The sequence below is a fragment of the Varroa destructor genome, unplaced genomic scaffold (genome assembly GCF_002443255.2).
Source record: "Varroa destructor unplaced genomic scaffold, Vdes_3.0 BEIS01000006.1, whole genome shotgun sequence".
Classification (NCBI taxonomy): domain Eukaryota; kingdom Metazoa; phylum Arthropoda; class Arachnida; order Mesostigmata; family Varroidae; genus Varroa; species Varroa destructor.
This window is the reverse complement of record NW_019211459.1, coordinates 7,006,228-7,030,781: the sequence shown is the minus strand read 5'-3', so window position 1 is coordinate 7,030,781 and position 24,554 is coordinate 7,006,228. Positions and strand designations below refer to the sequence as shown.

The following is a 24,554-nucleotide window of genomic DNA, read 5'->3' as shown; positions in this document are numbered from 1 at the left end:
GCTTCGACTGCTACTAGTCTACGAGCAATTTGTTTTTTCGAGATAGCGATATTATGATTCGTGCAGTTCGCCTGCCGGCGCTGCGCGAAATGGCCCCTCTCTTCCCGTGGTCCTACACTGGTTTGCCCTCTTCGTTTAGATTCCTTTCTGCCACAAGCACCACTAGGACCGCCATCTTCACTGAATGCAGTTTTGTTCTGAGGTAGGTGAGCACTGGGATGCCTTTAGCCTCGAGGCGTTACAGAGGTCCGCCATGTTGACGGGCAAGCGCTAACCGTACCGCTCTACTCGACATCATTCAGTCGTTGGCGTGTGTTAAATATTAGTGAAAATCGTTCTTTTTATGGTTTCAACTAAGTAAAACCATTTGAAGTCGTGCATTTAGTGCGAAATTTGCCTATCAAAACAAGTGGTCGAACATCTACGCTGCCCATCTGCTGATAGGACAGATACTAATAAACCGTTTATCACTGACAGCGGTCAGGTCTGGACCATTAGCAGTAGGAGAGTATTGGGGTTACTCTTCAGTTGATGTTGGCGCCTAACGCGCCGAGATTTGAGTGGGGGCCCAGAGTAGATGTGACGTCTTCGGTAGTGCGCCTGCGGCGGGTTTCGAACCCGGCGGCGGGTTGGATTTGGCGCTGTTGAAATCATTAACTGTTACTGCAATACGTCAACGAGTCGATCACTGATTGCAGTGGTAGCAAGCTCTGTCCAAGCTGTGAGCACCAAATCCATAGTTCTTTAGCTGCACCCGAGAAACTATTGTCCATAGTGTGTATATATACATGTATCCATATATATTCTCATATTATTCATAGCGGCGTATATATCGCGATGCGTTGTCTATAACCCAGCGCAAACTAAGCCCCTAGAACCGAACATAGCTCAGCTGTGTTTGTCTGTGTATGTATTTGTGCGGCCATGCATGGTAAGTGTATCTGTCTGTGTTTGGGTATTCTGAGTGGCTGATAAGGGCGTGCGTGTTGTGATTTTGCAGCAGAGTTCAACAGAACTGAGGCGTTTGTCGGTGGTGCTCAGCTTTGTCAACTGGCCCCCTCAAAAGGTGGTGTCTGGAAGCGGCGGCAAGAAGCCCGATGGGCTCCACCATGCGACAGCGGTAATCTGCTGGAGAGAGCTTTGGTCTCTCGTTAAAAGCACTCAACAATTAGGTCTGTCAAATTCGAGGCCACCGTACGGTAAGTAAAATGCCGCATTAGTCAGTGCTCTGGAGTGCCATTGAGAGGAGAGGAGAGGAGGGGGCAGGCGGGCGGGGGAGTGGGTTGAGGAGCGCAGATGATTGAACAAGCCCGCTCGAATTGGGACCTGCCGAATACACGGTATATATCTGCCGCTTCTGTGGGAGTAAGAATTTGTGTGTATGTGTTTGCGTGTTTCTATGTGTCTGTTTTTCTTAGCAGATTCTTACATAAAGAAAGGATTCACTGAGATTAACTATACTTTTGTATTAATTTACTAGAACAATCGCTAGTAATTTTCCGACCGGTCCGATGTCATATTCCACAATCTTTCTGCGTGTGTCGTCGTTGTGAGCGGGAATAGAAAGGTGTACGTCGACAACAACTATGCCATAAGGATGTCTATAACAAGCCCGCCCGAACCCTATTGGCGTCTGCAGTGATAGCTGGCCCTTGGAACCGAAATTTTCTGTTCTTTTAACTATAGAAACAACATTGTCCACATGGCGTGTACTCACCGCTAGTTTATAAACAAGTTGAGCAGACGGATTGAATATCCATCAATCAAATAAATTTTCTCACTTTTGTCAGGTAACACTTGAAATACATACATTTATAACAACTTACCATACTAAACTCTATGTTATCATCGATTATGGCTTTACGAATTTGAATAACTACAGTGTGATAATTTCATGGGCTTCTTCAGATCATGCCAATGATTGCATCAAACGTTACGCACCATGTTACTGCTATCGATGGATTATATATGAGATCAGCGAGAAAAGACGATCAAGATGGCCGGGACCTTAATGAGACGGAGAACATTGTCTTAGGTAGTTTTTGCGCCCGCGCAGAGGAAGGTCACTTGCGCGTTCAATGCTGATTTGTCATCATTGAAACAGATCTTTTCGTTGCTTTAAGCGCCGAGACTGAGGTAGCTAAGCCACGATCATTTTGAAGATCCGATCCATCGTCCTGTGTTAGTACAGTCTTTGGGCGATGTACAATAATTATTCTTTGGCTGAACTGTTTCTATGGCAAGGCTTTATGGTATTTAAATTCGACATTAAGCTGTAATTTATGTTGCCTGCCCTGCGTACAATATTGCGCGCGAAAGGAAAGGGGGAATTGTTAAAGAAGCTTCCGAGAGGAGAGAGAATCATTTTTAATACATTTGTTTACGGACTTATAATGTGTGCTATATACTACAGCTTATTAAATTTGATCATCGTAGTGAAGCTCGTGTTTTCTATCTAGATACTTCATTTACGAACTCATGTCAACCTTCTACAACACGATAACTTAAACAAATCGTGTTACATATCGGGGTTTTTCTGAATACGACTCCATTGGGGTTATTGACAGCCAACAAACAAAAGGTGTTTCTAATAGAGACTTTTTAATAGTATGGGATTGAATGCATATTTATTGCTAGATAACAACTTTATCTTATACAATTTTAAGCGGGCTGTCTTACATAGTTACTTACTATGTTTCACTGTATGCAACGCAGCGACTTATACGTTGACGGCGGAGCTGATCTCGAACTGTAGAGGTGGGAACAAGTTATTATGACCGGTTGCGTTTTCGTGTCAGCTGTTGTCTTTATGACTAAAAATGTCCCGTGGCAAACAAGCTGTAATCCATTGTATATAGGGCTCAACGTATAAAGTATCTGTAGAAATACACAGGCAGTCCTTTTTACCATACTTCGTTGACCCGAATAGGTTTCGTCTAGGAGTGTCATTAAAATATCGTACAGATAAAGACGAAAAATCACTGCGTTTATCGACGCTTGAATGCTTGCTGTTCATTCAACAATACATATCGTTGTTTATGAACAAAGTACTACGAGCAGAAAGACGAATGACTGAAAAAACCATAAACCTACTGAATATTGTGTTACAGGATCATCTGATTACGTACCTTGTGCTGTATTCCACTAGAAAATTCAACTAATAGGTAAAATCACGACAACAAGACAAATGCAATGATTTTCAGTTTGTAAATTTTCATATTGACTCTAGGCTGATTGCCGAAAACCCGCATACTTATGTCGGGTAGAGGGCGCCAGCGAGTTCGGGGGCGACCGCCAAAGACGCCTTCTGGCGGCCGCGGTAGCGGAAACGCCAAGAAGCCGCGCTATCTCTATGCTGGGGGCCATGCTAACACTGTGCAGTACCGACAGCGCCTTCGGGAAGGTCTCCGACAAGAGCAGTTTATCGGGGACAGTGCCAGCGAGTCAGAAAATAACGCTGCTGTCACGTCTGACAATGAGGTACGTAACAGAGTTTAATGAAGCATTCATATGAAGCGTGTTTCACTGAAGTAGTTCTCGTTGCTATGGAGCAGTGTAATCTTGTTATCTTTTAAAATTGCATGCACCGCTACAACTGTCGACGTCGTTTAATTAACTTCCGTCTTTATCTTATATTCCCTTCTATAGCTTGACGATTTGGGTATAATCGAGGCTCGGGTCGGGTCGGAAAACGGTGATGGGCGCGCAGGTGACGAGGATTCGTGGAACTCGAGTGAGCACGAGGAACACGACTCGGATGAGGATTATGTTGAAGGTAATAATCCATTTCCTGCAAAGTTGTGTTATGATAAACATTTTATCTTTGGAAGGTCCTGAAAGGGTGTCATTGAGTGAATTGCACCGAAGTATTTTTATTGTCTGCAAGAAGGTGACTGGTCCCTTGATAGGCTGGAATATTGTGCCTAACTAGGAGCGAGAAGCGACGCGTTCTTTTTCGTACGCAACTATTCGCCTACATAGTTATAGCGTGACTAATGGTGTTCTTATGATTCAAAGGTGCCAGTCTAACATTAACATTATTTAATACGAAACTAGATTTTGAAGTGTATTAATAGCATCGGCGGCAACGCGTTACTCTGTTTATTCTTCTATCGTGTTGTAGGTATTGAGAAAAGCGAACGGACGACTGGCGGCACTGAAGAACGCCGTAGATTGCCTCGTAGACCCACAACCCCAGTTTTTCTTCAGGTACAACGGCGAAGGATAAGGTTTAATAAAAATCATTGTTATAATTGTGGCAGTGTAATTCGAATGTCGATACGCGTGATTATCTTAATGGAATAGTTTCATTAATGGTTTTCTTTATGACAGGACCGTGAAAAGCCAACTCTTCAACTACCTCCATCATCGGATGATCTGCTTATGCCTCGCGAACATCTAATGCGGGCTCTGGACGTTTATGAGACGATGCGGCATTTCAGCAATGTTCTCCGCATGACCCCGTTTACTTTTGAAGAATTCTGCGCTGCGCTTATGTCACCAGATCATTCGGTATGTTCCGAATCGTTTCCTATTACTATTTCCGAGCTTAATGTTTTTGCTCAGGTCTAATTGATTGTCGTTATTATATATTATATTCAAATTCGTGATCTGATTGAATCCCGCGAGAGCCTGGCACGTACGATCCCAGTAACATAATGTTACTATATTCAATCGATCATGATCGCTGGATGCCCCAGTTCTGTCGCTGTTTCACAGTAAGGTTATAAAAACAAAGTTCTGCGATTTATTTATATATGGTTTTTTTACAGGCATTGTTAAGCGAATGTCACATGTGCCTCCTCAAAGCTATCCTCCGCGAAGCGGACGCCGTTAATACTCATTTTGGTCCTCAGGATATCAAGGATTCAATTAATATTCACCTCTATGTACTCGATCACGTGACGTGGCCGTCTACATTGCAAATGTATCTTTTAGCCGATGCGTAAGTTCGCTATTAGCAGCTAAACAAATCGGTAATAAAAACACTTTGCCAACATGTGGGCAACGCGTGTGACTCAGAAATAGCTTCATTCACTAATAGATTTAATTTTATTGACTTAAAGACAATTTAAAAACCTGCGTCGGTCAAATACGTTCTGATAACGGATACTCGCTGCGGTGGTATTCATGAATCATTATCATGTGGTTGGTTTAAGCCAGACTCATAGGGTCCTCGATGTGTTCCTCTCCGTATTATAGTGAACATCGGCCAGCTTTGCTTTCATTTTTGGGCCTTTCTCCGGATCACGAGGCTGTACCATCGTCCCATGAACCTTGCTATCAATCCGAATATCCGTTGAACGCGGGCGTTTCAAGACGTTTATCTGTGCTGCAGTTCCTAGCCGGCCAGTTTCTAGATATCACGCCCGTGCGGGATGATACCACTCGAGAAGGTGCACCGCAGCATGACGATCACTGCCGGTAAGCATCATACAATCAGCACCAGCTATGATTGGCTTATTGTTGTTGTTGCTGTTGTTGTTATATTTGAAGAGCGATGATATTGAATGTGTATTGTGGAGTGGTTTGCCGGCGAAAAGATGGTCCTGTTTAGGGTAGAGTACCTTGCTTGCGAGAAACGTACCGTGTTTTTTCTCTTACGTAACAGTGTGATCTATGTGATGTTTCTATTTTATTCTCCTTAACAGTGTATGTCATAAACTGGGTGATCTCTTGTGCTGTGAACAATGCCCAGCTGTTTATCATTTGACGTGTCTTGATCCTCCGCTCGAGACTGTGCCATCAGAGGACTGGGTGTGCCCTGTTTGTCGGGGAAACGCCGTCAAGGGTGTGGCTGATTGTGTTAGCGAGATTGAACGAGCCGGACTTTTGGCTCGACAGGACGTCCTCGGTTACGACCGCGAAGGGCGAAAATACTGGTTTCTCGTCCGTCGAATTATTGCGTAAGTCTCCTTTGCCAATAGTGTATTTCTACAACCACTAGGACCACAAAGGAGGCTTAAGGTGCCTTATGAGCATCTTCAAGTTTCTTTAGCGTCACAAGGTGGTACTACACTGAGAAATAAAACAGTTCAGGCGTATCAGTGACTGACGCCTCCTAATGACCTGTTTCGTTAGCTTGAAAAACGTTGAAGGGACTGCACTTTGTGATGATATAGTATAGCTAATTCGTCTGACCCTTGCACGCGTTCGAAGTGCCGTTCTTCCATAAACAAAGTTTCTATTTCAGTGAGGGTGACACAGACGGAGAAGAGCATAGCGAAGTATTCTACTACTCGTCAGTGGCGCAACTCGAGGAGTTGATGAGTTGTCTTGATGGTGATGATCTCGAGGCCGATCTTGTGCGGGTTCTTAATGAGCAACGACTCGACGTAGAGCGACAGGTAGCGACTTTTTACCAACGCAATCAATAAAGGATTCACAAAAAGCCTGGCCGCAGATATTCTAACAGCTATTCAGAAAATGTCCGACAAAAACGGGTCAACTGAAGCTCGTCGTTTGTCCTTCTCGATCACAGCTCACATACAGAACGATAGGCATATAATAAAAATTATATATATACATATAGGCGTCGGCTGCTCAAATTTGAGAACAATAAGTTACCAGTTCTTTAAGCATAATATCACCACGTAATGTCGTTCAAAAAACTATATTTCTCTTTAGATGAACCTGACAATGGAATTAACTACGGCAGCAAACAAAACAGGTCGCAAAAGTTGGCTTGAAGACAATCGTATTGAAGTAGAGGCCCGTCTGAAGCTCAAACAGGAACAAATGCTAGATCAGGTAATCAAAATTGAGCTAAACAACTGAGGTTATTTTTTTTTTATCTATTCAATTGGACCGGTGTCCGCAAAAGAAGCTTACTTATTGTTTCTCCGATCGCTCTGGAAACATTCAGATTAACCGAGTCGTACTCGCATTGAACTTAATGTACATTTATTAGGTGGCCGGATCCCTGACAGCGACAGTCAAATCGGAATCCGCCGAAGTACAGACTCGAAGTAAAACAGCCGCTCTTAACCAAACGTCTTTCCGACTCGGGAGTGAAGCGAACTTTCGGAACTATAGCAACTCCTTCAGCAGCAATACTCTAGCGCTCAATCGGCATCAACATGCCGAGGAGCGCGACAAGAAGAGGCACCTTTCTCATAAATTTTCGTTGACGCCGGCCTCTGAGTTCAAATGGATTTCAACGTCATCAGGTTTGTTTCATCCATGCTTTGCTGCAGGTCAACCTCTTAGCAACTTTCTTTTCGAATAAGTGTTTTGTATCCTTTGTGAAATAATTATCGACCGATGTGAGATGAATCCTGTGTTAATCCATTGTGAATCTGTGTGTTGTATTTTAGGAAGCCAATCAAATTCTGTGACAGATCTCCCCTCAGTCTTGAATCTGCTTCGTCAAACAATGCTTCACCTTGAGTCGCAACTGGGCGGGTGTCTTTTGCATCCGCAATGGACGGCGCACTTCCGCTCGCAGTGGGTACAAGCGCTAAACAAGTGTAACAAGACCAAAGACATGGTGACTGCTCTTCAGGTTTTGGAGAGCGTGATGAAGCCATGTGTGTTCGTGCCCGCGTGGTCCGAATCGCTAGGGCACACGTTTTTGAGGCGATCAACGCAGAACGAACGCGAAGAAAAAAAGAAACAGGATAAAAAAGAGCGACGTGGTATAGCTGGCTTTATGGCGTTGTATTCAGGCGTCACGGAAGATGGGGAAGACGTCAGCGACCGATCACTTTGGTGCAAATATACGTTAGGGTTGCGACATCAAGTGTGGAAGCAAAAAGGCGAGGAGTTCCGTATAACAGGTGGGTGTGTGTTTGTGCTAAATCTTTTAAGGATCGAGTTCCTTTGCCTATTTAATAAAAACATTCTTAGCTTACTTTACTGATCCCTTTAGGTTACTCCAGGAACCCATGGCTTGCCTAGATATATTATTAACTGCTAGTTTATGGAACTTCTCTAGGCACTGGCGGTTGGTGCTGGAATGCGCGGACACGAGTAAGCCGACCGAAACCGATGTCTGAGTGCGGTCTGCGAGCGGGTCCCACCCGACTGAGTATATTTTTATCGGGTCAAACTGTTCCTCGAATTGTTGACGTGTCCAAGTTGGAGGTATCCGTAACGCAGAAGGATAACACCGCGGAACTTAAGCGGCCTGCTCTGATTCGTGCACTCTGCGACCAACACAAAGTCACCATCGAGGATGTGCTGGATGTAAGCAGTGCCTTGATGGATCAAACCCGATCATTGTACCCCAAGTAAGTACGCAAGCATTGTCTGCGTCTCTCTCTCGTTTAATCGTTACAATGCTTATAGCTTAATTCCTTAAGATTAACATAATGTCTGGCGTCCTTTAGGACCGTTAGCAAAGGCTTTGTACCATATATATAAACCTTTAGAGAGTATTCCTATACTCTCTAGACTTATGCGAGAATCATGAAACGAAATAAAGAGAAGGCTTTCGCAGCCTTCATCGAACGGTCACATTCCAATCAATAACTATCTAAAGCTAGTAATGCTAACTAATGAAGATTCAGGTAAGTCTTGAAAAAATCCTTATATCTATTGAACGTCGTATACACAGATAGATCGCTACCTAATTGTAATAAATGGAAGCAGGCTTACATAATAAGCAGGTACATAGTGCCTGCTTACTATGTAAGAGTCAGACTTACTTCTGTATGAACATTTTAATTAAACGAAATTATAGACACTGCATGGGCTTTGTATGTTTCTGGTTGCTATCACAGGGTTGCAGCAACTGCAAAACTGGATAAACTACTTGAGAGGAGAGTTCGTTTAAGCAAACTTCAGGGTGGTGGAAACACAGGCGTCATTTCAGAAGAAGCCCCGCTTATACTACCGCCAGGATTGTCATGCTACGCATGTACAGAAAGCACGCGATCGTCTTGCTATTCACCGTTGTGTCGCATGTTTACTGCTCAGGTGCATGCATCGCGTCGTTTAACCGACACTCGGGAAAAGGTCGATCTCACCAAGCTTCGCCAATACTCTGGTGGCGGCACCGTTGTCAGCGGCGGTGCTGCCGATACCGCCAATCTCCCAGTCGCGAAGGTTCAGCAGCTTCCGAGAAAGCCAAGAAAAAAGGAGCTTCCCCCAATACACAAGTTTGTGACTGGCAATGGCGGACGAAAGTCGCTGCTTGTGCTTGACAAATGGGACTACCGGAAGCTCGCAAGGCGTTCCGGCCTGGGCGAGGCACAGGGCTTTAGTTATAGTGCAAAGTCCAACAGTCAGGTTTGGAATTATGGCTCAGCGCCGAGACCCGTCCTTCGAACTCTGTGGCGTTGGCGAAATACTCAGTTTTTATGGACAAGTAGCGCGTGCGTGGCCTTACAACTGCGGGTGCTGTGGCACTGTCTACGCTGGGATGATTTAGTCACGAAACCCCCGCCAAGTGGCTCGAACACCGTAACCACAGATACGCAAGTCGAGACAAGTGAGCTTGTCAGACGTCGAGACTTGCCTCCCTATGGCCTCCGATCTGAGTACCTTGTCAGGAAGATCATCGTTCCCATCGATCTCCCGTCGAAACCCCGTGAGAAAACCGCCCCGCAACGTAGTGGCCTGAGGGAGAGGCGTCGGCCAGAATCACCACAGAGCCGGGGACCGCAGGTATGAATTCGCTTGTGAATTTGCGCCTAACGTACTGGTGATAAGGGCACATATTTTAATATATTTTTTTGTGGAAATGCATTGTAGATCTAAGCAGGTGCTATGGGGTCTATTTTTGCTTTGAATTCCAGATGACGGAAGTTTGGACTTCTGAAGAGTTGCTTGAAGTCTGGGAACTGAAGATATTCCAGGAGAAACTCGAAAAGCAAATCAAGGAGCGCCAACAGGAGAAAGTAATGTTTTATCATTATTACGTCTATTATTATTATTATTATTGTCTTTATTCATATAAGCATTCCATTTTTAAGACATTTTGTGTTTTTTATGATCTAATCGGCTTCTTTAACGCTGTATCTAGCCAAAATATGCCAGAACAAACTCGGTTTAAACTACTGAAAGTAGTCCGACATTACAAAGAGACGCATTATTTCGCAATCCTCACACTCCTAGACCATTGTTTACCTTGGCAAACGTCTGTCCATCTGTACCGGATTTATAAAGACAAACCCCAAATAACACAGTCGAGTAACCTATTTCTAACATACTCCCAATTTCTGTAACCGCCAGGCTTTGGCACCATCGTTATCGGACAAAGCCCACTCAGCGACCCGAATAACAAGCTCTGCAAGTTCGACGTTATCGGGATCTACAAATATTGTTGGCGTCAAAGTCGGTGTGTATTAGTAGCGAACATTAATCCAGTTTGGCAACGAGAAACCATTGGAGCCTTTATTCAAAATACGTAAAATCAAAGTTGGCTCTTGTTTTGTCGTAGGTCTATTACTACCATAACCCTAGAGTGTCATGGATTCCAATTGGCTACAGAGCTTACGAATTGATTTCACTGTATATGACACAGGTCATAATACCGTAACATATTAATGCCTATTACATTCAATCCTCAATTAGGTTGCTTCTTGTTTCTGAATAAAAAAAAAAACAACAATAAGATTGTTGTTAAGATATTAGTGCTCTTTGTAGTGATTGGGAAATTAACTGTTTTTGATTTTATTGCAGTTGGCGCTGGGAAGAGCCCAGCTGAGATCCGAGCTCAAATGGAAGCTAATCTTCGAGCACAGCGGCTGGCACTGCAAGGTACATAGAATCTTACGAGCTTCTTTAGTTTAAATAATTATAATAGATAATATTCAACATCTGTTGTATCTATAAAATAAAAAAAAAAATGAATTTACTACATTTATAGACAACTTAACTAGAGGGTCATAATTAATATGCAACATATATGTATATTATGGCTGGCCATCAAAGGAACCACGACTAAAGCCTTTGTCACTAGGTGCATTGTCCGGTTCCGATTTAACAGATGTTACAATATAAATATATGATTTATCCATGTTAGAGTATTAGATACTCATAATGTGAACTTAATCAGATAAAGCAATGGCGTATTATAATGTATATATAATAATTATAAGTAATAGTTAAGTATAATATATATATATATATATATATATATATATATATATATATATGTATATTGGCTTGGTACGTCATTAATACAATCGAAACGAATACAAAATTAAAACTTTTGAAACGTTTTTTTAGGCAAGAAGGTGGTCACGGTTGCATCGTCTGGGGGCACAGTCCTACAGACGACGGTCGGCGACGTTGGGGTCCGACGTATCGCTCCTGCAGTATCTTCGGCAACGGGCGGATCGGTGACCCAGTCAATAGGCACCACCACTAAACAGGTACGAATGTTCATCTAATTCCATTAAATTTCTGTAAAACTTTTGTTTTTTAACACCACAATCCCCTAACGCTTTTATATTTTTTCGTTCCCTCTGCCACAACAAGGGCTGATTTTTAATTAATTGCGACTGATTTCAGTTGTGGTGTGGTGCAAGCCAGGGTCAAAGCTGAGTTACTTTGAACACATGCATATCCCGTGCAATATTATTAAATTAGAAATATATGAAATTTGTAAGTCAAGCTACACATCAACAGTTTAGAGGCCAGGTTATCCGTCAAAAAAATCGAAATAATTGCCCTTGTTGTTGTTGTTGTTGTTGTTGTTATGATGATAGTCATAGTTGTTATTACCATTATTTTACAATGGAGAAAATTTTACGAGGCGGCTGTCTGTTTGCTTTTACAGATCGTGATCCGTCCGGCTGGCGCAACAATTGTATCAAGTAAAGGTGCTGCCGGAGCAACTTCGATACGATCAGGATCGCCCGCCGTTATACGTGCCGGGGTCAGGCCGACGCTGACTCAGGCCGGACAACAGGCAAGACCAACAGTAAGGCCTGCTGGCAGTTCTCAGGTGAAATCACAGGTATGTTACCCCTTACTAATCATGTGGTAACGTTGTATGATTTTATATATATATGCTTTTTTTTCCTTCTTTTTTCTAATTTTACGTTGGAATGGGCGGTAGATGGCAAGATTTTTTGCGCTAATGCAGCAACTTACCTATTGACGTAAGCCTATTATAGTAACCCTGCTTAGCTCTACTGGGCGATGGGTACTTCTTAACCACGTCCTGTCTACTCACATAAATAATCGTTCACATGTTTATTCTCTTCGTCAGGTGCATATAATCCAAGGTCCGAATGGGCAGCTTACCGTACGTGGTCTTCAGCCTGGACAGCAATTGCTCAAACTCCCTGATGGTCGGCTACAAATAGTCAATATTCAGCAGAAGCCCGCCTCACCACAGGCATCATCTGTCGGACAGACCTCGTCCGTACAAAAGATTGTCATCCAACCATCATCAGCGAGCCAAACCGGGACAAGCGGTATTGCCGCTTCTGCTGCTGCTGCTGCTGCTGGGCAAAAACTCATTCAGATCCGGTCATCCGGGGTTGCCACTCCTCAAAACGTGTCAAACACTGTGAAGGCCGTTAAACTCATTCAGTCCAGCGGTGGGACGCAGGTTGTACAGACGGGCGTCGGCGGTCAACTCATCAAAGGTCACCTGGTACAGCAGGTGGGCACCCTGGTACAGCCTCTAACAACCCCGGTCGTCCTTAGCACGAACAGTCTCGCTCTATCGGGTTCCACCACGGCCGCCGCCACAACTCTGCTACAGCCCGTGGCAACAGGTTCGCCGAAAGTTGTCATCAGCGCGTCACAGCTAGGCTCAACAGGTCCCCAGCTGATCCTCACTAATCCGACGACCGCGACGACGATGACAGCTACCCAAACCGGACGTCAGGAAGTGGTCAAGCAAGAGCCACCTTCGTCACCGCAGATGACCTCTGTGGCTGGAGCTGCAGCACCCACAACGGGCAACACTGGAACCCCTCACAAAATTATCCTGACGTCACAACAATTCGCGCCTAAGGTTAGTCAATGGATGTATGCATTGCCAGGGGCTCCTTCATTGCCAACATTTTCGATATTGCCCCAATTTCCCCAGTAAATTAGTAAGGGTTAAAGGAAAAAAGGTTCGGAAAGATACCTATATACCTGGCTAAGCTAAACGCACGTTTTGGTTAAGGATTGACTACTTTGCGAACCACGTGCACAGCTGTAGGCATTTGTCGTTCGAAGTTATTGCTGCATTTAGAACTATTTTTAATTTGTTCCATAAGACATAATTTATAATGTACACCATACAAAGGCACAATATATGAAAAGGGCTTTTTTTTGGTTCTTCCAACGATTTGCCTAGTGCAGTGAGCAGCAGCCAAAAACCTTTTAGATAGAAGTCGTTTTGTTATGGAAAAGCATGCTTTCATGTGGTAGGCCTAGGTGACGCAAAATTTGTGGAAAATTTTATCGTTGTTATATGGCGATCCAGATATAGAGTAAAGCTTTATGGTTGAAGGTTAGGGAAGATGGTGGCAACAATGTCGTTATGACTGATATGAACGTTGCATATTACGGTTCACGTAGCCGTTCCCGCCATGCGTCATAGCAAGGTGCCTGCGTACCGAATTTAGGGATGCGTAAATCTCGAACTAGATACGTTTACTTTGTACTAGCGCCATTACGGACTTGAAACTTTCTGATTTTTGGTACAAAGCAAAGCGTTCCATAAATGTGATAGTATACATTATTAACGGTGCGAATTTATGAGATTATATATCGATAAAATATTTATCGATTGTTCGTTTTAGGAGTTCATAAATTGACAAGAAGCTTTCCTGATCATATCAATGATTTATCAATTAAGCGAATATGGGCATAACTCTGTTCCGTGCACTGACAGGGTCGACAAGGAAACGAAGTGTAACTTTCGTCTACGGGCACACAGCCTCTCTTCTATAGTGAGATGGACGTTTATAACGAGCGCAAAATGTCAACCAAGAGTTTATAGATATATATATATATATATATATATATATATATATATATATATATATATAGGTATAGTCCTTTGACTAGGACATCGTAGCCAAAGAGGTATTTTATACGAAACTGGTTTTAGCCATGTTCTCAGGCAAGTGCCCGGGATACGAACTACTACTACTAAATTAGCCACTATTTTTGAAAGCTGAATGAGTACGGTGTTTAGATTTATCCGTATACTGTTTAATTAGTAAGCAGCGTACATTAGTTGGCTGTCGTTTTTTTTTCCCTATAAAATCGTTTGAGTGGCCCTAAACAACATGTTGATCGAATTGTTAACGTTTGCTAATTATTCTGCTAGGACTAAGTCTTCATGTTCATAAGTAACCCACAATTATTGTGTAAAATGTTGTCTGCGATCTTGCTGAACAGTCCTAATACTTTGTTGTCAAAGAACAAGTCGCTTTACTAAAGAATATTGGCGAAGGTTACTGCGCATGCGCTAGGAATCGACGTACGTAGGTCCTGTTGCAGGATATTCAAAAATATTATGCGTAAAAGCGTATTTATCAACGCATGTAGCTGGTCGAAAAGTGAGTTGGATCGATAATATTTGACGATTTACTATGATGTACGCTTGAGGGAATACGTTGTACCATCGGCGAAAGATAGGAGAGCTATAGGTGAAAGCTTTTTCATGAGTCTGGGTGTAACGCGGCGCCAAACACGAAAAAATGGCGCCGCTTGAGTTCGATTATCAACATTATACTGCTGTATGTGCCTATTGCCGATGGCCTCGATTGTGTGGGGTACTCATTGCCTTACAGGGAATGAAAGTTGCCGATGAGCGTTGGGGCGCGCCGCCAAAAATTGTGTTCAAACAAGCGAAATACCAATAAACAGTAACAGAACCATATCTAAACTCGTTCTCTTTACTCTAATACCTAATATCTATATCGACAATACCGATTTTAATGCAAACATTCATTACGCATACAAGCAAACCATATATGGCCGCTGCCAATTCTCATTTAGAACAACTTTCTAGATTTTGCGAAAGCCGGGATGCAAGTTTCGGTTGTATTACGGGTATCGATTCTCAGTGCTCGATGAAAATCTGTCTATTACAAGGAGACATGCTGATCTTTGAATGTCATGTTTTGTAGTTAGCGGTATATATATATATATATATATATATATATATATATATATGTATATATATATATATGATCAATACAACTAGTTAAGTACTTCCGGAGCTAATCCATCGTTATTGTAGCTATCTGCGGTGTTTTCTGCGTAGTAATCACCACAGTGCTTACAGCATCACACGTCAGACGGTGTTTGTAGGTTATTCAATTATCATTATCCGCATGATAATTATAGTAAATCATTAGGGAGTCTTGCTGCGCTACCTGCGTATTTTCGTGACGATTTCAAGGGTAAGTTTTCTAAGGGAACTTTTCTTATTGGCGGTTCTGGCTGGCGGTCGATCAGGTCTGAATAGAAGATTTTCTTAGAGTTATTCCCAGACTGAAGTCGTATGCAAACTTAGGCAGGATAAATGTAAAGACTGCTGTTTCTCGTCCCTGGCTTGCTTTGCGCTGATTGCTGATATCTATGCCTGGAGGCAAATGCTGGATCGCGAGGCGCTCGAGCCATAAGTATAAGAAATTTCAAGGATCGGTTAACGAAAAACGCTGTCAACAGTGTAAAGTCACTGTACTAGAAATGTATTAGGCGTCTCGGAAATGCCTTATCATTAACGGAAGCGAGCCCCACAAGCATGTCTCTTAATAAATGTGCAACGAGAATAAGCAAAATACAAATTCAGTAAAGTACTTCTTTCAGTACACAGCGTATCTTGGCGAAGGCAGTCTTGTTCTTTAACCAACGTTTTGGTCCATTCTCGTTTTGGAACTTCACCCCCTTTTCGAGAGCGGCTCAAACCATTGCATAATCATACTCATATTTGCCGGTTTATCCTATCGATGCATCTGCTTGCTAGCAAATAATTGATTACTGTCGTTCGCTAGTAATGTAGCTCATACGCTGTATGTATACTCGAAAAACGTGCCCTTCACACATCTGCACAGGGTAATGTGCTTTGTACGAAACGTACGTCGTTACCTCGATATACATATACCCCATATGTCTTTTCTTAAAAAGATAGTTCAGCATTCTTGCTGTCGTCGCACGTTGTTGCGGGCGGACACTTCGTGTGAAGAACGCTAATGAGGGCCAGGTTTACTCGAAGCAAAGTCGTCTACACTAGCATCGGTCTAGCGGTATGGTGTGAAGACTATGTTTTTTCGAGCAAGAATATTGCTGCATTTACATTTTTGGGTATCCCCGCCTTTTTTCAAGGTAGCGCAACTCGTACCATTACAGGCGCTTTTATCGACGTCTATATGCGTCTTCCTTCAAGTAGGAGCACAGTATGATTATGATTTGTGCTCCAAATTGAATCAGTATTTTCACCAGCTGAAGGACTGGGGTATAAACTCCCCCACACAATACAAGTAGATAAAAGTTTCATCATAATCATGATGCCCAAACGAACCGCACTGACACATTTTTTGCCCAGAACTATACTATCAAGTAAAGCTTACTCTGTCATATTTATATATAGCCAAGTAAGCAATGACACAGCGAACCGAAATCATTTACATAAAAACGATTATTTTGTTCAAGCAGGTAGCATTAAGTGTTGCCTCAGGGGGCTCAACCCCGGCACGGATGACTGGTACAGGCATTGTTAAGAGTCCACCATCTCCCCCGGCTGCTAGTTCAGCGACGTTCGTTCTTACCCCCGCAATGACACAGCAAATTGTCAAGCAGGTGGGTAGTCATGACACAGTTCGTAAACTCTCGTTCGTGTTTTTTTGTCACTTGGCAGAATGTCAACTGACTTGGTAGTCACAGAATGTTACAACAAGCACTTGGCGCACCTAAACGTAGCAGTAATATTTGCCTATTCTGAATGAAGATGCATCGTGGCAAATTATTGTGGACTACACGACCTTACGAGAGGTTCATCTAATAAAAAAAAATTGTCGTACGTGCAGTATTCTACGTTAAAAAAAAAAAGAAATGTCATTCGGCAAAACAATGGATAAGATAGTTTTCTACGCTGTAGTACGATAGAGTTTAACAGAAGGTAGAACAATGATCTCTGCATCTTAAATCTAGCCCTCTTTACTTCCAAAGCGAGAATCAAGATCTGCATGATATAAACACGTGGCAATTATCGGACCGTTTCAGGCTCTGATGAACCCATCGACGACGCCGGAAGTTCAACAAAAGCTGTTGGCATTGCAGCGCCACCACGCGACAGTAACAACTCCAACTTCCGGGCAGAATTCGACCCAACAAGCGTCGACAGGCCAACACCAGACTGTTGCACCAAAAGTTAGTTATATCACTGCCATTATCTCTTTAAACGGTTTGGAGCGTCAGATACACACATATTACTTGCGTGGTATTCTGGAACAATCCCACATATATTGGGTTAAATCCAAATCGTTTAAAATAGAAAAAAAAAAAATGATAACCAGCTAGCACAGCTTTAAACTTGTATACCTCACTCATTGTGGAATTTGATGCTTGGTCTTACATTCATGACACTGGACTAATTGGACACTGGACTACATATAAATTATACGGATACGTAAACGAGGGACTTGGTTTTGTGTTCGCTGATATATTGTATGTATGTTTATGTCTGAATCGCTGTTACCAAAGCAGGTGAAAAGTGAGCCTGGTACAGGAAGCCAAAATTCACAATCAACAATCGGAACTTCAAATGCAATTAGTGGAATCCTTGCAACTACACCCAAAAAGGAACCCCTAGCGAACGATGAAAATATCCATTGCGAACCAACTGGGACGGCCGATCAACACCAGCCTGCGTCCTTACAGGTGCTAAGGAACACCATTACTCAGGTCACTTTTGTAAACACGCACAATTCTACCTATAAAACATGATAGCCAACAATAGGTATAGGTACGCCATTCACCTTTGCTGCAAATTAACAGTGATCTTCTCGACGAATCAAATTGATTCTAAGCAAACGTAGGTCGAAAGAGCGGTCCCCGAGCAACTTTGTACGAGCAATGCACTTTATTCTTATCTATCTATATAAAATATAGATTAAAGGACGAAAGCTTTCCCAATTGTTGTTGCAACAACATTGTTTGAGAGGAATACGACATACTGTACGTTATTCTTAGTTAATTTATGCATGTTGTCATTGTGGCTTTGATTGTTCCGTTTTTTTCGTTTTTTGCTGTATACTTCGCGATCATAACAGTTGCCCTTATCACACCTGACGACAGTTGACGAGGGCATTTAGTTGTCGGGCGTGACATATTTGCTATGTTGGAACAAGCTTAAACGCTCAAAATCGGACTGGGCCCACCATAACCTGAGATTTTGTGGTTTTGAGAGTTTATCTAAAATTGCACATCTGCTAGAGATACGCATTGTAGTGCCGGTGGGAGAAACAGAATCTAGCCAAAGCAAGCGCATGCCGTTCGCTAAATGACGTATCCATAAACTGTGTTTTTTTTCCTTTTGGCATCTTTTTCCGTTATAGTAGTTGCTGCTTCATTTTCTCTCTCGTTTAATCGTATATCTTATGTTCACTATAGAAGCCGTGCATGAATTATAGATGTGTGAAAGTAAACGTTATCAAAGATTGTTCAACGCTCATTTTACGCTATAAGCAATGCCACTTGTTGTTTCAACACTGAACAAACAAGGGGCTAAATTTGGTCAGAAATATTCAGATCAGAAACGTTTGTCGGCTTTTTGTTACCGTCCTTACCATTGATGTTATTTACTTTTTGCGATTGCTGGATTATCTGACAGGTTGAACGGGATGAGCGGAATAATCAAAGGCGACAGCGGGCACGCGATTCCGAGATGGAAAAACGCTTGCGAGCCCAACAAGTAGGAAATAATCGATTTCGCATATCCGTAATGGTGTCGTAATGTAAAAGGAAGATAAGCAAGAATATTTGTCGTTTTTTTTTTGGTCGAATTGCAGCCCGGGCGCCGACTGGATGGAGTCTTTGAAAAAAGAAAAAACCTAGAAATTTTTCTAATAAATTATATCGAGTTTTTAACTAGTATCGATCTAGATCAAGTCTAGAGTGTGTCAAGTTAGATACGTCATTGTGGCAAAATAATTACAGTGCTATATTTCTATCTATGTAATACACGTATGTTTTAGCATGTCTAATCGTATTATGTCGCGATGACGCCCTGTTCGTTCAATCAACTTGTTCTCTCATCATGGCTTCGTTGCCGTCTCGTAGGAACGATAACTTCAGTGTTGCACATTTTATATATTTCGCCTATGCGGGTGATGGGCTTTCATTCTTTCTATTATCTAGAAAGCGATCACTTTTATACCACCAGATGTAGTGCCCGGCTGAAACTGTCACCCACAGACAATCCGTGTAGGAGGATAGAGGTATCTTAGATAAATAAACCGTTTAGCTTTGAAGTTCATCTAGGAATGGGAAAATTGCAAAGGACGTTCGTCCTTCAAAGCAGCAAGAATGGTAAATGACAAAGAAGCTGGACCTTTGCAGTTGCATTCTGGCCAGGGTTTGCCTATAGCATGAACCACAATGAACTCGTTGATTTCGCATTGTAAGAACAATTAGTTTACTTACAAGTACCCAATCTCTTCACCATTTTAATGCGACCATCTTTCAGGATTCGGAGGGATACAGATAAGAAGTAGCGCTAAAAATGTAATAGTTTCGCTAGTCTATTTTGTAGACCTATGTGCGCGTCCAGTTTAGTCAGGTTTTCTTTTTATTCCTCTCTCTTACACATTTAGGCGCTGCTCGCAAAACAGACAGAGGCACTTCGCCGCGAGATAATGCGTAAACGGGCATTGATGGAACGAGAGTTAGCCCTTAAGATTGAAGAGGACCTCCAAATAGATCGTCAGCTCCAGGAAAACAGGAAACGTCAAAATCAGGCACTATCAGCCCCCCCTTCAAACGTAGTTGTTTCGGCAAGCGTGACTCCAAGCGCTGTAACAAAACCGAAAAATACAGTATCGAATCAGGTACGAGCAGCTAAAGAGGCTCATAATTTATTTACATTGATTTCATTGAATATATTCGGCCCATGCAGGTGGCCGACGTGCACTTGACGATCAAGTCTTTTAGGAGCGGCTACCTCTGTGCATCTACTAAACACATTTCTCCCCGTCCCTCGTTGGTCTTTTTGGTACGGGCTTTTCAGGTTAACGTGAACAACCAAAACGGCGCCAGCGGTGGGCCGATGGGTGGAACCAAGGGTGGGTCTCGGTCGCCACCGAAAAGCTCGCAATCGGCAGCCCAGAAAAGTCAACCGTCAACGAATAGCAATAGTAATCGAAAACGAACAGCGTCAAATTCTGTTGTGAACACGGTAAATAATGGCTAAATGACACTGTATTGTTAAAAGTGATCATGCAATTTCTATGTGAAATACTGGTTAAGATCAGCGGCTCGAATAGACAGGTAGATTTGCTTACTAAGTAAATTACATTTGTGTTAGGCTGGAGGCCAAGCCAGCGAGGGTGCTAGTTCCCCGAAGAAAAAGGCTCGTTCGTCAAGTTTTACCTCAGGTGGAACGGGCGCAGCGAGCGGCACGCATGGAGGCCCCGGGGGCTCCGCTTCAGCATCTAAGGTATACTGTATCTGCAAGAAACCCTATGATCCGTCAAAGTTTATGATAGGCTGCGACCTTTGCTCGAACTGGTTTCATACTACGTGCATCGGCGTCACGGAAGCGCAAGCGAGGTAAATTTGAATACTTTTTTCAATAGGATTTTTATTTTATTACACGATGGACTTGAGGAGTAAGGACGGTATTATTAAGCGTTATTTGAATGAAATCCTTTTAACGAATAGCTGACAAAAGGCAGAAAAATCAACCATTGGATTAAACGTCGGATATCCACCCATTAACATCCGACACTTACCAATTTTAGGGCAATGGACAGTTGGGTGTGCTCTGATTGTCAACAACAGCAGGACGATGCCGATGTCGAGCTTTATTGCCTCTGTCAGACGCCCTACGACGAATCGCAGTTCTACATTTGTTGCGACAATTGTCAAGGGTGGTTCCATGGGGGCTGTGTCGGTGTTCTGGCAAGCGAGGCTAGCAAAATTGACGTTTATATCTGTCCGCAGTGTAAGGTAAGCAAACGATGACTAGACTCTGTACTACTAATTTATTTAACATCTGTGTATTGGGAAGTATCGACTGCTTGACGCAGCGGCAAATACACCGTGGCTTTACATAATCATTATTATTATTATTATTAGGTATATAGCCAACTAATAATATGACTAAGGTGACATAATTTTCGATAGGCCTATTTGTTAGTGGACTAGCTTATTATTATTATTATTATTATGATATTGTCCTACCGAGGCATTTTGCAAGAAATGCTAGATTAGTTTGAATATATACATCAATGAATATCTCATGATAGCGAATTCGATTTTATTTTTTTCATTTACAGGCAAGCAGCGGTGAAGAGGTATCGGTGGCGGTTCTCAATCGATCTCTGGGCAAGACGGACCAAGAAAACCTTCGAAAATTGCTGTTTGCTGTGAGAGCCCACAAACAGGCCTGGCCGTTTAAGGAGCCGGTCAATCGAAGGCAGGCACCAGACTATTATCAGGCAAGAACTTAAATGTATATGCTGGTGGCGAACATTTTGGTCGGATATTTTAAACTCCTATTATTGAGCTTGCCGAAATTTCTACTTGACATTCCCTTGACGAAATGTACTGCTCTCACTTATGATAAAAAAAAAAAAACGTTTCCGTAGATCATGTACGAGCTAGAGCGCTGTGTTTGAAATAAAAACTTGTAAACGTGGTCGTTCCGAGTTAGTTGGTCTTGTTTTAATTTTGGCAATACAAATCAAGCTAATTTTAGCAGGCTTTAAATCGTATAGTTGTCCTTATGCAGTTGCTGGATTAGCTAGTTCAACAGATCGGCTACTCTGCCCAGTGTGGCTACTATAGTTCGTCAGTGGTCGCAAGTGGATAATTATTAAATACTTTCTTTTGTTTGTGACAATGCGCAGGTGATAAAGGAACCAATGGATCTTCGAACGATGGAACAGAAGCTAAATGTGGGGAAGTACAGCACGTTGGCTCCATTTGTTGCCGATATGACGAAGATATTCGACAACTGCCGCTACTACAACCAGAAGAACAGCGCCTTTTACGTGTGCGCAGATTTGCTTGAAGCCTTTTTCGGTCAGAAGATCAAGCTGTTTAAAGAAGCTCTGCAACGGCGAATGTAATTAATACAAGTTAACATGTATAAACAGAACCAGAAAAAATGGAGGAACTCACTTTTACAAATATGAGGTCGACGTAGGTGAGCTTTGCAGAGGCAAGAACAAATTGGTCTCCTTATTTTTTTTTCCCTCGATATCTTACAAAGCATTAGAACGAGCGAATGTTGCCGAATTGTTTAGTCGCTAAAATTGAAAGAAAATACACCGGGCTGTCGATCTCTGCATTGGTGATTCTTCAGTACGCTAGTTCCAACAGTGAACCGCACCTTCATCATTCCAAGACAGGCGCTTATAATGCGAATAGTACTCGTTGTACGATTGTATATAAAGTGACAGTGATGGTGCTGAAGATACCCCGGGCTGTTGTTGGAAAGCCATATTTATTGTTTTCGTCGATCCTGAGCCCGTATGTGAATATGTTGCCACTCATACCCATTCACCAATAAATTAGTGGAATACGCATGAAACGATTAGGTCTCAATGCAGAAATAATTTGGGGCTTTAGTTCTCATGCTCTTGCATTGAGGTTTCATGATGACCTGATCGCAATATTTGGCCTCTTAAAACTGGTACACGAACACCTGGCCTTAGATCGTGATTCTAGAAGTTGACTGTGTATCACCACGCCAACGAATCGTGCGGATCAACGAAAATCATTATTAACAGGATACATCTGTTTTTGTGAGTTACTCCAATTTAGTCAAAAGCATTAACAGAGCTCTGTAGGTTTTCAGAAAAGCGACCTATGTGACCCGCACTATGTTACTGCCTTGGAAATGCCAAAGAAGTAGGCCACTAGGAATTGGACTGGTTTTTGCTGTGGTCTTTTACTTTTCAATCGTGTCAAAATTTACCTACCTATTTGCACAGTTTTGTAAAATCGATTACGATCGTAGGCAATGCAATAACGGAAGATTGGCGGATGTTTTTATACAATATATGATAAATACGGTTAGGGGAATCACTCTCAGCGAGGTCGCTATGCCGAAGAACCATCTGGGAAGTCACAATCTTTCGACTGACTCGTGCTCAAGAACACCATCATACCAGAAAAGAGTCATGAAGATATGTAGAAACTGTGCGTTCTCATTCGAACTATTCAATTATCACTATGAACATCTGTGCCCACATCTCTGATGGCAATAACTAGTGCGTACAGCTGGAAGTCTTGTACCAATAGCTGCCGTGAGCGTAAATCTTCTTGGCCGAATTACGGACCAACGTATCGATTTGTTCGTAGAAGATTTTCTTCACATGCATCGCATTTGCCCAGGAAAGACACGTGCGTCCTAGGAAGAAATACAATAAGTGTGTTTGTCGATGTATGTGGAACGATTCTTATTATTAGAAAATAAACACACATTACAACTGGGTTGTTATTATCGATTACCTGTAAGTTATCACTATTAAAAAATTGAGCCACTAGAATAAACCGAATATACTTAGAAGATGCAACTGTTATTACCATCCTCGCTGTTGTGAATACGTTATCTCATTGTGCGATTGTAAGAATGGGACTATTACTATTATGTCGCTGAGAGCTGGCGAGCCTTATTACTTAGATTTGAATTAGTTGCTAAGTCTTGACAATTTTACGGCTTCACACTAGTTGAAACAAGGAAGATTACGAAGATATGGAGAATCGTGGGCGGAACGATATCTGTTGAGATGCGGTGAGTAAATCCAGCAGAAAATGAATCAATTTCTTATGGAAAATAAGGATGATATTCGTACCACATAAGACAACAAAACCCAGACACAACCCTTTCATTCGTCTGTATATTATGTACATTACTATTGTAACCGAATAACTATGAGACCTAAAAGCCTGTAGATGAACATTTGTGTATGTACGCATGTATGTATTGATTATAGGGAAATAAAAGTCGAATCTTAGGGCGACAAATTGCAACGATGTTAGTTCCAGCGACGAAATGACACGTTTGTATGCAACACGTCTTTTGACATATATAAATAAAATGTAAGTCACAGGAGTCCGTGTGCGCAAAAACACAAAGTAAAGTGGAAAAGAGGCGAGATGTGTTATTGATTTAAGTAAATACGCGTAATCAACTGGAAGGTGCGTGAAATAAAAAGAACATAGAAGAAAAATTAAAAACAGAAAATGTTTGTTTTGATTATTTCTACCGACCAGCTCTTTGAGCGGAATTAGTGCTTTGCATGTTGTTTTTTTTGCTTAAATGCTTAGGAAATACTTGAAGTATAAGAGGAATACCCAAATTTACATTTTTTTTTTTTAATTTTATATACATGAGAAAATTCAGTTCTTTAATGGGCGTTTGATACGGGATGCCAATATTATTTTTGATATTAACATCTTACTGCAGTTATGTC

At 42.2% G+C, this 24,554-nt stretch overlaps 1 protein-coding gene across 10 annotated transcripts; it reads left to right on the top strand.

Moving 5' to 3' along the window:
• The first annotated feature begins 82 nt into the window (after positions 1-82).
• On the top strand, positions 83-24,325 carry E(bx) (nucleosome-remodeling factor subunit NURF301 E(bx)). 10 transcript variants are annotated; one of them, XM_086993918.1, is made up of 31 exons: positions 83-202; positions 1,001-1,199; positions 3,230-3,480; positions 3,649-3,775; positions 4,124-4,209; positions 4,333-4,512; positions 4,773-4,945; positions 5,203-5,424; positions 5,652-5,906; positions 6,194-6,347; positions 6,628-6,750; positions 6,911-7,169; positions 7,317-7,778; positions 7,937-8,231; positions 8,724-9,609; positions 9,741-9,842; positions 10,177-10,282; positions 10,627-10,704; positions 11,176-11,321; positions 11,729-11,908; positions 12,164-12,919; positions 16,567-16,710; positions 17,134-17,280; positions 17,614-17,814; positions 18,743-18,823; positions 19,725-19,958; positions 20,138-20,305; positions 20,435-20,679; positions 20,871-21,078; positions 21,408-21,569; positions 21,981-24,325. In XM_086993918.1, exons 3-31 carry the CDS (start codon positions 3,256-3,258, stop codon positions 22,200-22,202), a joined length of 6,627 nt encoding a protein of 2,208 aa, XP_086850044.1. In that variant the 5' UTR covers positions 83-202; positions 1,001-1,199; positions 3,230-3,255; the 3' UTR covers positions 22,203-24,325. The 10 variants fall into 10 exon arrangements, with proteins under 10 accessions (XP_086850044.1, XP_086850041.1, XP_086850046.1 ...); XM_086993915.1 differs by lacking the exon at positions 83-202 and adding an exon at positions 290-721 and having other exon boundaries at positions 1,004-1,199; XM_086993920.1 differs by lacking the exon at positions 83-202 and adding an exon at positions 290-721 and having other exon boundaries at positions 17,617-17,814.
• The last annotated feature ends 229 nt before the right edge of the window (positions 24,326-24,554 follow it).